The sequence below is a fragment of the Dermacentor albipictus genome, chromosome 5, assembly GCF_038994185.2.
Source record: "Dermacentor albipictus isolate Rhodes 1998 colony chromosome 5, USDA_Dalb.pri_finalv2, whole genome shotgun sequence".
Lineage (NCBI taxonomy): Eukaryota > Metazoa > Arthropoda > Arachnida > Ixodida > Ixodidae > Dermacentor > Dermacentor albipictus.
In genome coordinates this window covers 130,367,871-130,382,098 of record NC_091825.1, presented here as the reverse complement: position 1 = coordinate 130,382,098, position 14,228 = coordinate 130,367,871, and the positions used below count along the sequence as shown (strand labels likewise).

Here is a 14,228-nt window from a genome sequence, read left to right as displayed (position 1 = left end):
CACGTGCAGCGCGCGCATTGCCGAACGTTCGAGACCCCATTTCAGCCACGACAGATATAGCCACGTTAGACCATATGCTCTGGCGGTGTGCTCGGTCACGCTCTATCATCGCTAACAGCTCGGCCAGATGGGAGGCGGTTCTCCGCAGCCCTCTTCTGGCTGACCAACTCTGGGCTGTCCAGCAGGCCCACGATGCGGCCGAGAGGCTCGGCCTTCCGGTTCCCACGTGGGAGCGGCCCGCTTCGTGAAGACTCACGATCTGCAGGACTTTAATTAATAAAGTTTTACCATACCATACCATACCGCGCTCTGGAAGCACAGGTTGTACTCGAGACGACTGTGGTTCCTGACGCTACCATCGTGTTTGAAGCATTTCCACCGTGTTGCACTGCACGCCAACTCGGCGGCATCGGCCGCAGAATCGTGAGCGCCATGGAACCCGAGCTTCGGGCGCATGTCAACCTGCCGGTGGTGCCGATCTACCCATCGCCTCCTGTGTTAGAGGAGGCGCCGATCAACCGCGAGGGCCTGTACGTGATCATCGCCGCGGCGGGCGTCTCCAACCTGGGATTCGCCTGCGCCCTCACGTACTCCTTCACCAGCTACAGCAGGCTGAAGCGGAACGCCGAGGAGGTGCGCCAATACATCGCGGCGGCCCCCGGCGGCGCCAAAGCGGACGCTGACCAGCATAAGAGCGGCGGTTTTACTAGGCAGCCTTCCGAAGCTGGCGGTTCTGGGATGAGTGACGCACTCTCGGCGACCGTTCTGCTGTACGCTGGGAACGAGATCAGCGAAGACCTGGAAAGACTGCGCGCAGAAGACCGGAACAGAAGCGACGCCTCTTCACGAAGCGCCAACGACCATTTCCCTGTGTTCGCCCGGCAGGAGACCTCGGCCGGCCGCAGCGATGCGAACGCTTCAAAACTGCGGTAGAGACGGCGACACATCAGCCACAGTGGCCACAGCCAGGACGGTTGGCGCTGCGGCAGTCTACTCCATCATGGCCGGCAACGTGAGCCAGGTGTCAATGCTGGGCAATTTCGCCGAAGCTGATTGAGCAAGGCAGGCGAACAGTGGGAGGAGCTCAGGACTAAGTTCCGGATGACGAGCAAGAACCTCGGGATTGTAGGCTCTTGCTTAGAAGTGTATATATTTGCGTCTAAATTGAAATGTAGAGAGGTACAGAACTCTCATATTGAATATGACATAGTCCGAGATGTGACTTGAGAGGGCGAAACATTCTCAATGCCACTTCTCGGCATGGACGCGTGCACTTGAATAAACTCAGCGTGTCGTTTGAGTTATTGGTCTTCTCATTTTTGGCATGCTGCCGTGTCGGGGGTCAACGACTGTGTTGATGCGATACCGGCGGACAACTGTTATAGGAAACGACCGTTCCTCTGGCCTGTCATTTTGTTCGCGTCTCATTATTTTCCCATTTTTATGCGAAGCATATTACGAGAGCTCAACCCAGCTCCTCAGGCGCGGCGGTGTCGCCTTCAATACCACGTGACACCGTGACGTCACGACAGCGGAGAAACGGCGCTCCAACTCGCGCCGTCGCTCGCGGCGTCGCCCCCCGCATCGGACGCGGTGAGCGTCGAGCAACGCAGCGTTCGGCGCGACACCGAAATGTGCGCCTGAGCAAGCGCCGCACGCCTGAGCCGACGCCGACGACACCGGCTTTTCTGCGACACGAGCTCCTTAACGCTGTCGCGTTAAAATAAAGGCTTGTATGCTTCGCATCCTGGGCTTAACCTTAGCTAAGCCACAGCCATTTTTTATTGTTTTACTTGCCCATAAAACGTTGTTCGTTGTATTTTGTATTAACGCTTCGAATTCTTTACGCGCGCAATTCGCCATAGCTCTCCTTGGCGCTTGCTTAACAGTGTGGACTTACAGAAGGAACTCTGTGGGATGCATTCGTTGGCACACTGACATCATTTGGACGCCGGCGCTTGTACAGAAAGCTGCTACAGCTTCGCTGATTGGCTGAAAATTCCGCCATTGGAGGCATGACAATATGGCGGAATTCGACACTCCCGAATAGCACCCCTTCTTCAATGGTCTTGGGAATGCCGGAGGAAATTCGCCAGATCTCGACATCGTTACCGGAATGGGATATTCGACGATCTCCCGGCTCCCCCTGAGCAGACGGGCAGACTCTTGCCCCTTCAACCCCTAAAGATATTAGGCGAGAGAGGTGCTGAGGAGTTAGATGTACACGCCCAAGAAAAGAAAGAAATCCGCTCGTAACGAAATCTTACAGCGGCTCAGAATAGGCCTATATTCCGTTCCATACATAGCAGTCAACACTATTAGTGCTAGAGAGTCTTCTTGTGGCTTCGTTTACACTTCGATATAGTACGGTGTTTTTCGACCGCAATTGTGCGCAACTCGTTTTTATATAGGCTCAGTATTGAATGAAACAAATTCTAATCCTTAGAAGCAAACACACTGTAGTGGTATACGGCTGCTAATGCGTTGTTTTAGATCATTCTTATTCTTGTTGTTCTTGCAACCCGTCGCGAGGAGCCTCACGTGCATGCTCGCGCGAGCGAACGCTGTTGGCGTGAGTGATGACGCGCGGAGTGATTTTTCTTGAATAAAATTCTTGCGTAGCTTCCGCAGCGTTGACTGGTATATGTACAAAACGTAGTAGTATAATGCCGAACAACTTTCCCTGTGATTAGCTTTTGTGGTGACCAGTTGCATGATCGAGTGCATTGACTAATTATGTCTGAGCACGTAACTTTTATTTGGCAGTAGCTGCATGTGACTATACCGATCAGCGATCGTTGCATTTTCCCATGCAAGCGCACTCTATAACGCTCAATGCTCTCACCCGCTGGTTCTCGTTAAACACATGCATTCGTTTCTTTAGTCGATGCCACCGCACGAAGGAAACTCGAGCGTTTGTGCAAGCATTGTGTGCAGATGCTGCAAATGTTTGTACCATTCGCATTGATGTCGAGCGTCGTAAGTGCGGCGACGCGTGCTCAAGACAATGCGTGGAACAGAGTAGGGGCGGGTGTTTAATTACTGCGGCTGCCAAACGGTGGCGTGCTTCATTTGATTAATAGCTTTTCTCGTGATGTATGGTCGCTACTAGAGTGGGGCTGACTGTGTGCCCGTACCGGCAAAGCTCGCCGAGCCGGCAAGAGAAGAAGCAAAAGCAAGACGGAAATGGAAGGACGTGGTATAGGGAAATTGGGATCGCGATAGTACGCGGCTGTTGACATCCTTCCGCGTCTTACCGAGCTCCGTCTCACATCTCTGCATGCTTTCTACCACGCGTGTCGCTTGCACATGGAAAGCATACATTACCTCGCATGTTTGAGACGCCTATAGCAAGCATATAGCAGTATAGCCGTAGGCTTAAACAGTTGTGTAATATGTTATTCCATATAATTTCAATTAAGCCTATAGCGATATCCGCGACAGGTGTAAGCATGAACAGCTTATGACATCATAAGTCTACCACTGCTTTCAGTTAGCGACCACGCACGAATCGTTGGTCAAACTATTTGTACGCGATACTTGCTCTTGCAGAAACCATCGTTGATTACTGTCAATGTAATCGAATAGCCGTACGCTTCGAGACAACTATCCGCTTTATTAAAGGAATGATACGCTTGAAGGCGAAATTTGTTATATTGAGAATATTTGGATGGCGTCGTTGTTTTATTTGGCAATTCCGCTCGGAATAAAATTAGCTAGCACATCTCTGTTGGTAGTACACACACACACACACACACACACACACACACACACACACACACACATATATATATATATATACATATATATATATATATATATATATATATATATATATATATATATATATATATATATATATATATATATAGGTGGATAGCAAGTTCGTCTCAAGCCCTGAAATACAAACAACGCTTTGGCATCGTGCATCCTCGTCAACCTCTCATGACAAGGTCAAGAGGGGAAGAGAAAATTTTCTGGTACGTTTGAACAGAGTACAGTGTAATAGTGTTCAAGCTGCCCAAACCAGTGCTCACCAAACAGCATTTACTGTTCTGCTTGTTTCTTCTGCTTTGTTTATATTGGGTGTGTTGTATTGCATGCAGGATACATTGTATAGCCATTTGTATGCACCTGAACTGATACATACCACTCGGTTATACGTTTGCCTATGATGAATGATAATATGTTTTTTTTTTTAATTCAAACTCGGTTATGCAAGAGCACGTGCCTTTTGTATCGGCGGTGACAATGCGACCACCAGCCACGGACCACGGAAACGGCGAATGACCCTGAGAAAGATATTAACTCTAAAACACCTGCCATTGATCTGACATTGTACGGCAAATAAATTGAACGGCCCTGTATGCTCAGTGCGGTTTCATTTCAGCTCAGAGTGCTCAGTATTTTCTACGAATGACCAGTTTGGTGAAGGCGCTGCCACGTTTGACGGCGGAATGTTCCATGTGCTGGGTTCCATTAGGGATATAGCGAATGAAACGTTTCTGCTTTCTCGTAATGTCCGCAGCCAATGACTGCCTTGTTCATCTCCTTCACGTTCGACAGTCAGTTCTTTTCATAGAAGAAAAAAAAAACTCGGTGGTGATTTAGCGATAAATGCTAGAGAAGTGCGTGAGCATTATGTCGCACCTCTTAGAGGTCCCGGATCGATTATTTAAACCGCGTTCACCACACTGCAATGTGTTGTTCAGAGCGAAGTGTAACTGATCTTGGTCAGGAGCTGATCGCCGTCAGTTGCAATATATACGCCACGTGACCTTCCCATACTTCACACTGATACACTTTTTACCGCTTTGACATTCCTTATGCCAACGCATTAAAAAAATTAAAACGCGATGCAAATGCTTCTGCGCTGAGTTTATAATTACTCCGCAGTTATGAGTGAAAACTATAACATGATCAAAGCATCGTCCTATTGCCTTGACTTTCGTCCAGTTCAGTCTTCCGGGCGGCATAACAAGGATATGTAACTCGGACACATTTATCGGCACTCTGCCAAAATTCGGGATTGAGAGGATACAGTCCTGCTTGGTCTGCAGTGGCTAAGCACTTCGGTAGGTATAGGCACAGTTTTTTCGAAGAATAATCGATAATTTACGGAACGATTGATGATTTCGTAACACTACAATCGGTTGCGCTTTGTTCTTAGCTTGACCCAGCACGGGCGTCGGGGGTGGCTCGCTAGTTGCAGTTCATGCCTTACTGGGGCGCTATTCTGGACATTCCGCCATTTTCTTCGGTGCGTGACGTGGGCGCGACGCAAACAAAATGGCGCTGGTGGCCCAGTTTTGCTTACGTAACGTGACGCCAACTTGACGTTTTGCCTAAGAAACTGGAATGAAGACACTGAATGTAGCGTTATCAGTAACGCAAAACAGTTTTCCTCCGCAGTAAAAATAAAGCAGCTATCTCAAAGCGTATGATTGTTCCGTCGAAAACGCTTCGCGCTTCCGTCGTCTGCTGCGTACAAGCCGTCGTCTGCTTCAATAGCTAGGATGCGCGTCCCCGGAAAATGCAATGAGTCATCGCATGTTGGCGCCAACGCGCTTGTTTTCTTGCTTGAGACAACACACGCGACCTACCAGTGGTGATGCGCGCACGTTCTAGGCCACGTTATCGCTATTTCGTGAAACGTAAGTGACTCAGCCCGACTCGGCTGGCAGAGAAACGGCCGAATATCACTGATAGCGTTGCGGGCGCCAGAGATAACCACTAGCGCGACGCAAGCGCCGGCGCTGCCATCTCTTGTTCATTTCGCTGGTTACTCGCACCGCGGGAGGAAACTTCAAGGCGCCGCCTTGCGTACATTTCTTTTTATAAATTAGAAAGAGGCCGTTGTCATAACGTCTGATTGTGCGAAAAGGCATTAATCTTGATTACAATACAAATGCAGCAGTGAAAAGTGGACAACATTGCCGAAAGTTTGCTATGTTCAACCAATATTATTTCGTATAAACGCGTTCTTTTAAAAAATGATGGCTCCAAACACAAATGCCAACACCACCCGAGAGCGATGCAAATACTATGAGCACGCGTTATGAACAAAAGATTTTCGTGGTGCCAAACGACGGGGAAAATGTGGCGATACGCATTCCTCTCAGCTGCCATTGCATATGGCTGCCCATTAGCATAATTCGCGCGGCTCGTCGCAGCAACAATTATGGCGGAAAATCTCAGCAATGGCGGCCCAGCGCAACGTCACGCATCGTCAAAATGACGTTTACGAAACAGCCCTTCCTGTGACGCTCCTCATGAGATATTCCTTCAGCCAATCAGCGAGCTCGCATGGCGCATATCTTGAATCGCCACCACATATACGCGCAATTGCAGATGCATTGCACTGGCTTCTGCACGCAACCGCTCACATTCTTTTTGAAGCGCTAACGTCACAATATATCTGCCAAGGACCAAAAAAATGTATTAGTCCATAACATTTGCAGCTCCACGTCACGTTTCGTCATCTTGATGAAAACGCAAAATTGCATGTTGCAATACTTCCGCTTCCCGGCACAAATTTCAAAACACGTGACCTCTCGACAGCCAACCAGAGAGTAAACATGGCGGGTAATGGCGGCCGTGCAGCCGCCATGCGTGTCCAGAATAGAGCCCCTGGGAGCGATAGCGCGCTGACGCTTATCACCGCGGTCATCTTCATTCCGGCAACGTTACCGCGGCCTTCTTTTCCTATGTCTAGCCAGACCTACTCCTCCTCATTTGTTCATCGTCGTCGCCGTTCTTGCATTTACATTGGTTCTAATGCTATCCGAGCGTTCGGCAACGCAGTAACCGTTGCTGCATGTTGCTGCTTCAGTTTAGTCTTCGTCGTTTGTGCTGTTTCTGGGACACGTATGGTGCGTTCCGCAAACGACGCATTCTGTCACTGGTGAGCACTTTGTTACAACGCCGGGTCACGGAACAGCTTCCTATTCACGATGTGCGTTGATGTGCGGAATCGCCTTCTTTATGAGCCAGTCAAAGTTGTCGATGTGCCGTTATAAGCCAAAAACATGGTGAGCAGATTTCATCCATTCATTTCTTTACCGTAGCCCTGCGGCTCTATAATGGTGTCTTTTTTTCTTATTGAAATGAATATTAGGAGACGTTGGCGCCTTTATGGCGGCAGCGGCTACTCTTTGTCACTTGGCTTAATACACCCACAAGCTTACAGTGTTCAGGGTGCTATTGAAACGCTGTACTCGGAGCTTGTGACTGCCGGCGCTTCTTCCGCTATTTCTGGGTGCTGGAGACACCGTGCTGATTACTCGTATACGATGAAGGCGTGAACCTTTGCAAAGGCATTGTGACTGCATTTAGTTCCCGAGCAATCAGCAATGCAGCGTCAAGACACGGCAAGACACGTTTTTATAGTTAGTGTATATGATCCGCAGTAACATTAGGTATGTTGTGCTTCTGAGCCCCTTGACGGGGGGAGGGGGGGGGGGGAGCGCTCTGTCAATAAAGATGGGAGAGGGAGTGAAATGTGATTACTGGAACTGCCAACTACAGCATCTTCTTGTGTTGCTTGCCTTGGTCATTTGCTAATCCGTGCTTGCGACTACTTTTTGGGTGTGTGTATTTAATTAGCCGCGTTTACATGAATGCGATAGTATAGCGCATCGCATTTCTTGCCGCAGCGCAGCAGTACAATACCGTGTGTCTCAGCTAACGTTAGCGAAGCCAGCTGCGCTACGAAAAAAGAAGCAGTAAAAAAAAGCGGTGCAGGATACAGTTATAAAACCTACCCTGTTCGGTTGTCGCAGGTCTGACGACCGAACATCGCAGGTCTTATGATTGTATCTCGCGCCGTGTTTTCTAAATATTTTTATTTGTTCGTTGGATAGTTTGGATAACATTCGCTGGTACACTATATATACGCGACGGCGTTTACATGCGGAGCATACCCCTCTCGCATCTCCGCCCGAAACAAGCCGAACCAGTTTCTGGCGAACCCGCCGTGGTTGCTCAGTGGCTATGGTGTTGGGCTGCTGAGCACCAGGTCACGGGATGGAATCCTTGCCACGGCGGCCTCATTTCGATGGGGGCGAAATGCGAAAACACCTGTGTGCTTAGATTTAGGCGCACGTTAAAGAACCCCAGGTGGTCGAAATTTCCAGAGTCCTCCACTGCGGCATGCCTCATAATCAGATAGTAGTTTTGGCATGTAAAACTCCATAATTTAATTTAATGTATTTTCTGGCGAGTGCCTTTGGTCAATTGAATGGGGAAAAGTCACGTGACAGCTGTCTGTTTTCACTCTCCCCCTCGGTGCGATACGTCAACGTTTGCATGCACCACGTGAGTCGACTTTTCCTTCTCAATATTAGCATCTCCTCGCGCATTGATTAGATTCGTCTACCTAGACCACTGCCGCCGTTTACATGGATGCGATGCGCTAGAAGTACGATGCGTTGCGCCATTGTCACATTTATATAAATGCTGCTATTGTGTTTAGCGCCTATAGTCTGTACATGTTGGATACATACCGTGTACAGCGCATGAACTGATGTTGCGCCCTTGAATCAAAGATCCACGTGCTCGCAAAACGTGGCGCATGGCTGACCGCTGATTATTCTGCACAAGTCATGGCCCTGCAGGCTTCGTTTCTTGAAAGAGCAGGCCGTCTCTCTTTCGCATGCTCAGAGCTCCTGCATGTCTTGCTGTACTGAAGCTGTTTGTGCTTATCAGTGAAAGTTGCAGGGGAAAAATCAAACAAAGAAAGAGAATAATACGCCGAGAACACATAACAGTGACAGACGTGGTCTGTTTTATTGCATGTCAATATTTCCTCTGGGGGTGGGATGCTACATGACAGATACGCAAGTCTTTGGATTGAGGTGAACATACTATGTACAGCACAGTTTGACTCAGGCTGACGCGACACAGCGTTGTTGAACATTTCGGTTTCGATAGATCAACTTGGGCGCGGGCGGATCTTCTGAGAAGAGGTGCGTTTTATACGCGAAGGTCCAGCTCTGCGACTATGGGGTTTTTCGCAGACTACTAGTACACCAGGTCGAAACGTAGACATCTTACACTGACGTTACGATAGAATGCTTTTTGCGTTTTCTCTTGCAGAAGGCGCCGAGGGATCACACACATTTTGGAGCACGACGTAAGCGGTCGAGGTGTCCAAGCACAAAGAACCGTATTTCGTGGTTGTGCATTATTGATAGTAAGGATGGTTTAGGAGCGCTTTGCACAACGTCCTACTCGTTCACCATCCCCTGCACTTTGCGCGCATGTTTGCTGTCAATACAGCGATTCCTTGGTCACAGGAGGTCCCTTGTCCGCATCTTAGCTCGTATGCTTGCAATGGCGCATAACATTCGTGACGACATCTTGTCGAGAAGAGCCTCAACTTGGGTCACGTTTGCCTAGTGACCAGTGCGCGAGGATCGTGGCCTTTGTAGGGTCTCACTGCATTCCATGTCGCTAAGCACGAGTTCTCTCAGTTCCTCGCACCACTAGTGGCCGCATCGCGACACTTCGACGGTGAGTTAGTCGTTGCCTTGTGACCACTGAACGCGGGCCTATGTTACCGCAGCACTCACAGTTCCGAAAATAAATAACGTTCGACACGTGCTCTCATGCACACACGGACATCATCACTACGGCTCGGGTGTGTTCAGTACGGCCTCCAAACGCTGTGGTGGTCTCCCGGCGTCCGTAACGAATCCAGCACCGATCCTGCGAGCGACGGGGTCTGTGGCACGACCACATCGTCCGCCGCGTGTTGCTGCTGCTGCTGCTGTTGCGGTGCCAGTGACTGCAGCTGGTGTTGCTGCGCCCTGATGCTTGCCGCGTCCGCGTGAACGAGCGCGTTGTCCGGCCTCTGCTGTTGCGTCTGCTGCGTCGTCGTCGTAGTCGTACCGAGTCCTGCCGCGTCGATGACACACTTCAGGTCGTTGCCCAGGAACTGGAAGGACGGGTGGGACATGGATCCGTACAGCTGCGGGTAGAGCAGCGACGGCGGCATCACCGGCGGGCTCAGGTAGACGCCCGTAGTCGTGTGCGGCTGCGTCGTGGTCGATGACGTGCCCGTCGACGTGCCGTTGCTACCGTAGTAGGAGTGCGTGGGCAGGAACCCGCCGTAGTTGGCTGGATTGGGCAGGAAGTCGAGGCTCGAAGAGGAAGGCGACGAGCTCGAGCTGCCGCCGCCTCCTCCGTTGCCGTTGCTGCTACCCAGCAGCAGGGACGGCGGCGACTTGTTGACGCGCGGAGGCGTGAGGAGCGAGTCCGAGTGTTGGTTCTGCAGCGCGTTGCCTCCGGACAGGGCGTTTACGTCGAGCGTCAGCGACCGCGTGCTGGAGAGCGGCGAGTCGGAGGAAGGCGTCGAGGCTGTGCCTAGGAGCGTGGACGGCACGGCCGCGGCTCCGGAGTGGCTGCCTATCGAATCCACGGGACAGGAGGCGAGGCTCGCCGGAGAGTGGCTGCTGTCCAGGAGCGCTGCGAACAGAAGGCGAGAGAACGCTCGATTAACAATGCGAGACGCCGAAGAACTAGGACTTCTGACGTTGTGTAGAGCAGCATATTTGGTAGTGCTTAGGATGTGTATGAGAGACAAGAGAACATCGCCATGCTTTGCCAGTTTGGTGATGCGTGGTGATGTCTGTTTGCTACTTGGTAAAACCCGCCGTGCGCAGCACTCATTTCAGGCTTACAATGCACAAAAGGACGCTGGGCTAAAACGAAGGTTCATAGCAAGCACTTACTGTTGTGCAGAGATAGCCCCGCAACGTTGTCGGACGCCGCGACGGCGGCCAGGGAGGAGACGTTGGCCGCGAGCGAAGTGGCCACTGCGGCGCTGGCGTCCAGCGAGTAGCTGACCGGCACGGGCGCAGTGCTGAAGCCACCGGTGGCCGTGGCCGGAGCGAGGTACGGGTTGTAGTGAGGGTAAGCCGCGCCCCAGTGAGCGTCGGCGGCGCTCAGTTGCTGCAGCGCTGCCTGCGCCAGCTCTGCGAAATCAAGAAGAGACGGAAAGAAAATGAGGTGCAAGTCACGTGGGCAGTTAGTGATACCAACCGTATACACTTGGGTGTCATAAAGCTACAAGAAACAGTTAAGGATGAATTAAGTTTCGCTAGTAAACTGATGCTTGATTACATTTGTTGCCGCCCTACAGAGATTTGCTACTATCTGTAGATCAGTCTCATCTTTCGTCACTCTTGTTAACATTACTTAAGTCTATTTTTTTGCGTCAGCACACCTTATTCTACGACGAGCTCGTTGTAAGTTGAGTATACATGTCAATATGGTTCGTAAGAAAAAAAAAAGACGTCTGCATAAGAAAAGCCATAGTTTGGTAGCGATGTCATACAAGCTATGTAGTATAATCTGAGTGCGCAACTGCGTGTGTTGCTACTTAGAGCTAACCATGGCGCGAAATGTCAGCGCTCGCATTATTCAATAGTAGCCTTGAAAGTAGTCTGAATAAAGGGAAACAACATTTTTAAAGCGTGCATCATATCAAAAGACTATAAGGATTCCTTCTACAATCAAGGAAGCGGTCACCATCTCGTAAAACGGCCTTGCTATCACATTGACCTAGCGAGCTCCTGATGAACTATGAATGAACAATTTCATTCTCGTGAAAACTAGCATAAGGGGGCGTATTTTTGCTGCATAGGCCACTAGCGTCTCTGGCATCCAAACGCCATTCTCTCCAGTGCATTGGTTGCTCCAAAAGCGGATGCGGTGGGAGTAATATATATATATATATATATATATATATATATATATATATATATATATATATATATATATATATATATATATATATATATATATATATATATATATATTGCAACTACCGTCAGTTGCTCTTCGCTACCCGAAGAGGCGGGGCCTGTGTCGGCGAGGAGTGAGCTCCCGATAAAAACGTTGGCATGTGGTGAATGCAGTTTGAATCGTGGATCTGGGACCTGAAAGAAGTGCGATGTAATGCTAACGCATTTATCTCGCACTTACCGCTGAATCGCAACTCTTCCTTCCTTCTTTCATTCATTTTTTTTTTTTTGCTAGCACGACACGTGTATCGTTAAACCGTCAAGCTAGTGTTCTTCCGATTTTCCTCGAACGTATCGAAGGCGCCGTGGCCTTGCGTATATACAGAAACGCCCGACTGCGATCGCGAGTCTCACTTCGCCGTGTTTCGGAGATGGATGAGAAAAGAGAAGTAACGGTCTCATCGTCGATACTTATCGTTCATCATCATTTTTTCTTTCACTATTTTGTATTTCAACTGTATGCTACACGACCATCGGAGGAAACGGTTCATTTTCGCGACCGTAATAGAGACCAATACGGGGAGCCACTTTCTGACCCACGACAAAGCACACGAAGAGAGCCAACGGGAGTCAAAGCGCGGGTCCGTCCCCGACGTATTGACTAAAGCGTCAAGGGCTGGGCGCATCTACCCTGTTTGCCGTGCGGATTGCTACCGAAGACCCGAGGAAACATTGTTGACCCGAAGCTATCCCCCTCCTCGAGGCATCGGGGGCGGAAGCGACCGTGCAAGCGGCTGCAGCGGCTGGCGCGACGGCCGCACTGCCTGCTCCGCAAGGATAAGGTTATTACACCGACATCTCTTCGCTCGGGGCGCAGAGGAACAATCGGCTCTGACTCGGGGTCCCTCCTTCGTGTCTCGGAGTCTGGACCGCGCGATGAGTGCGCCCGTATGTCTTGAGACGCGAGACTTGTTTACGCTCGGGTCTTAAACGTACAGCGCGAAGGGGGGTAATCTGGCGGTCTTGACGAATGGATCGTAAGGGCAAACGGATTGCCACAGGTTATCCCCGTTATGGAGTGGCGGAAGTTAGCGGCGAACGTGCTACACGGCTGGGATTGTGTAGAGCCGCGTATACCTGGTGCGCCGCTTCCTCAAAGGCGCTTGATTCGCGCGCTGTTGTATGCAGCCCCATAAGGGGGCAGTTTTTAGAGCGACTTAAGTGTATACAAGACGTGCGCGTGTCTTTGGGCTCAATCCTACTCCGTTTGTGACGACTTTTACGAGGTAGCATTTGACGCCGTCAATTTTTAACGACGCCGTGCCTCTTGATGCTCTCTCAAGGAATAACTCTTTTGTCATGAATACTACGTGAAAAGTGCGAAGTGCTACATTTTGCATTGCAGTTGCAAACTTTGAGCCGCGAGTATTTTGTCCGTATATAGCGTCGCAAGGTAGTGTGCTAAAATTTCTACTGCGGACAGCTAGTTTTGCCGTATATAATATATACGGCCGTAGGAAAGTCGACCATTGCAATATGCTCGAGATTCGGCTTGTCCCGACTTTTGCAGAGCCAGCAGGAACCGCCTGACGACCTTTTGTGTTCGCGGCCGTAATGTGCTGTGCTTTGCGCGTCACCTTGGCAAACACGCGAGGTTTGAGGAACCTGGATCGGAGGCGTCCCGCTTAGCCAATCTGACTCATTGTTATGCACGATCGCTCTGAGCGCAGAACGGGTCTTTATTCATCATCGATTTCTGCCTCTCATTTTCTTGCCGGCCCCGTTCTTTTATTGTCGCAGTGGGCTGTTGGCAGGCCTGTCGGAAGGGCTCTCTTTAACAATCCATGCAGATGCGGCAGCAGCGTGGTACAGCTTCCTCACGGCGACCCTAATTATCATCCAAATTGAATTTCTCGTTCTTTCTTATTTGCTCACGCTGACGGTGTTCTTCTGTTCGTTCGGTGATTTATTTCTTATTTTTTTATTTTCACGTGTTGTTCCGCAAAGTTCATTTTATCGCGTCGGTGCAGCTCGCTCATATCATTTTGATGACTGAAAGCCTTCTCCGTGCTCTAATTTAAAATATGTGAATTCATTTCAAGTGCTGTCTTATTGCAAATGGTTACCGGCGATACCGTGTAATATGTCTGGTTATTAAACAGCCATACAGTTTTTGTGACGTGCAGCTATATAATAAGACCTTAAACTTCCTAAATATGCAGCGATTCCACAGAAAATTCCTACCTCGGTTTTTCTCGTATGAATATGGCTCTATTGACTTTAACAGTCGCGGTGTGTGCGCAGTTGTGGGAAAGGTTCTGCTCGAAAAAGTTTGCATTCGGCGTCGAATCTCCCGTCATAATCATGTTGACGCATTCTGGATTGCTATGAATCAGCGCAGCCCAACGAAAGCGTGTCGTCTTGCCGTGCTTAGAGCTACCGCATGAGCATATACAGTAACTCTAGCCTTGTTCGTGTCAA

General features: G+C 49.8%; 3 protein-coding genes across 15 annotated transcripts in view; 2 read left to right on the top strand and 1 right to left on the bottom strand.

Annotated features, from left to right (window-relative positions):
• Positions 1-1,300, top strand: LOC139060583 (uncharacterized). The gene is made up of 2 exons (XM_070539729.1): positions 1-53; positions 303-1,300. Exon 2 carries the CDS (start codon positions 433-435, stop codon positions 931-933), a length of 501 nt encoding a protein of 166 aa, XP_070395830.1. The 5' UTR covers positions 1-53; positions 303-432; the 3' UTR covers positions 934-1,300.
• A 5,429-nt stretch (positions 1,301-6,729) lies between these two features.
• Positions 6,730-14,228, top strand: part of LOC135906374 (transcription initiation protein SPT3 homolog) — a 585,543-nt gene continuing 578,044 nt past the window's right edge. For 4 of the 11 annotated variants that reach the window (XM_065437736.2, XM_065437737.2, XM_065437735.2 and 1 more), the window contains exon 1: positions 6,773-7,031. In XM_065437736.2, the coding sequence (XP_065293808.2) occupies positions 7,029-7,031 (3 nt within the window). In that variant the 5' untranslated portion in view covers positions 6,773-7,028. Of the gene's footprint in view, positions 7,032-14,228 lie in introns of all 11 variants that reach the window. The other 7 variants (XM_070538893.1, XM_065437734.2, XM_065437739.2 and 4 more) reach the window with 5 other exon arrangements.
• Positions 8,757-14,228, bottom strand: part of LOC135906373 (runt-related transcription factor 3-like) — a 35,305-nt gene continuing 29,833 nt past the window's right edge. For all 3 annotated transcript variants that reach the window (XM_065437731.1, XM_065437729.1, XM_065437730.1), the window contains exons 4-5: positions 10,734-10,976; positions 8,757-10,467 (exon numbers count right to left, since the gene is read on the bottom strand). In XM_065437731.1, the coding sequence (XP_065293803.1) occupies positions 9,647-10,467; positions 10,734-10,976 (1,064 nt within the window). In that variant the 3' untranslated portion in view covers positions 8,757-9,646. The remainder of the gene's footprint in view (positions 10,468-10,733; positions 10,977-14,228) is intronic.

What these genes read in the sequence shown, in the direction of transcription:
- LOC139060583 (XM_070539729.1), top strand. Translation starts at nt 433, where the DNA reads ATGGAACCCGAGCTTCGGGCGCATGTCAACCTGCCGGTGGTGCCGATC.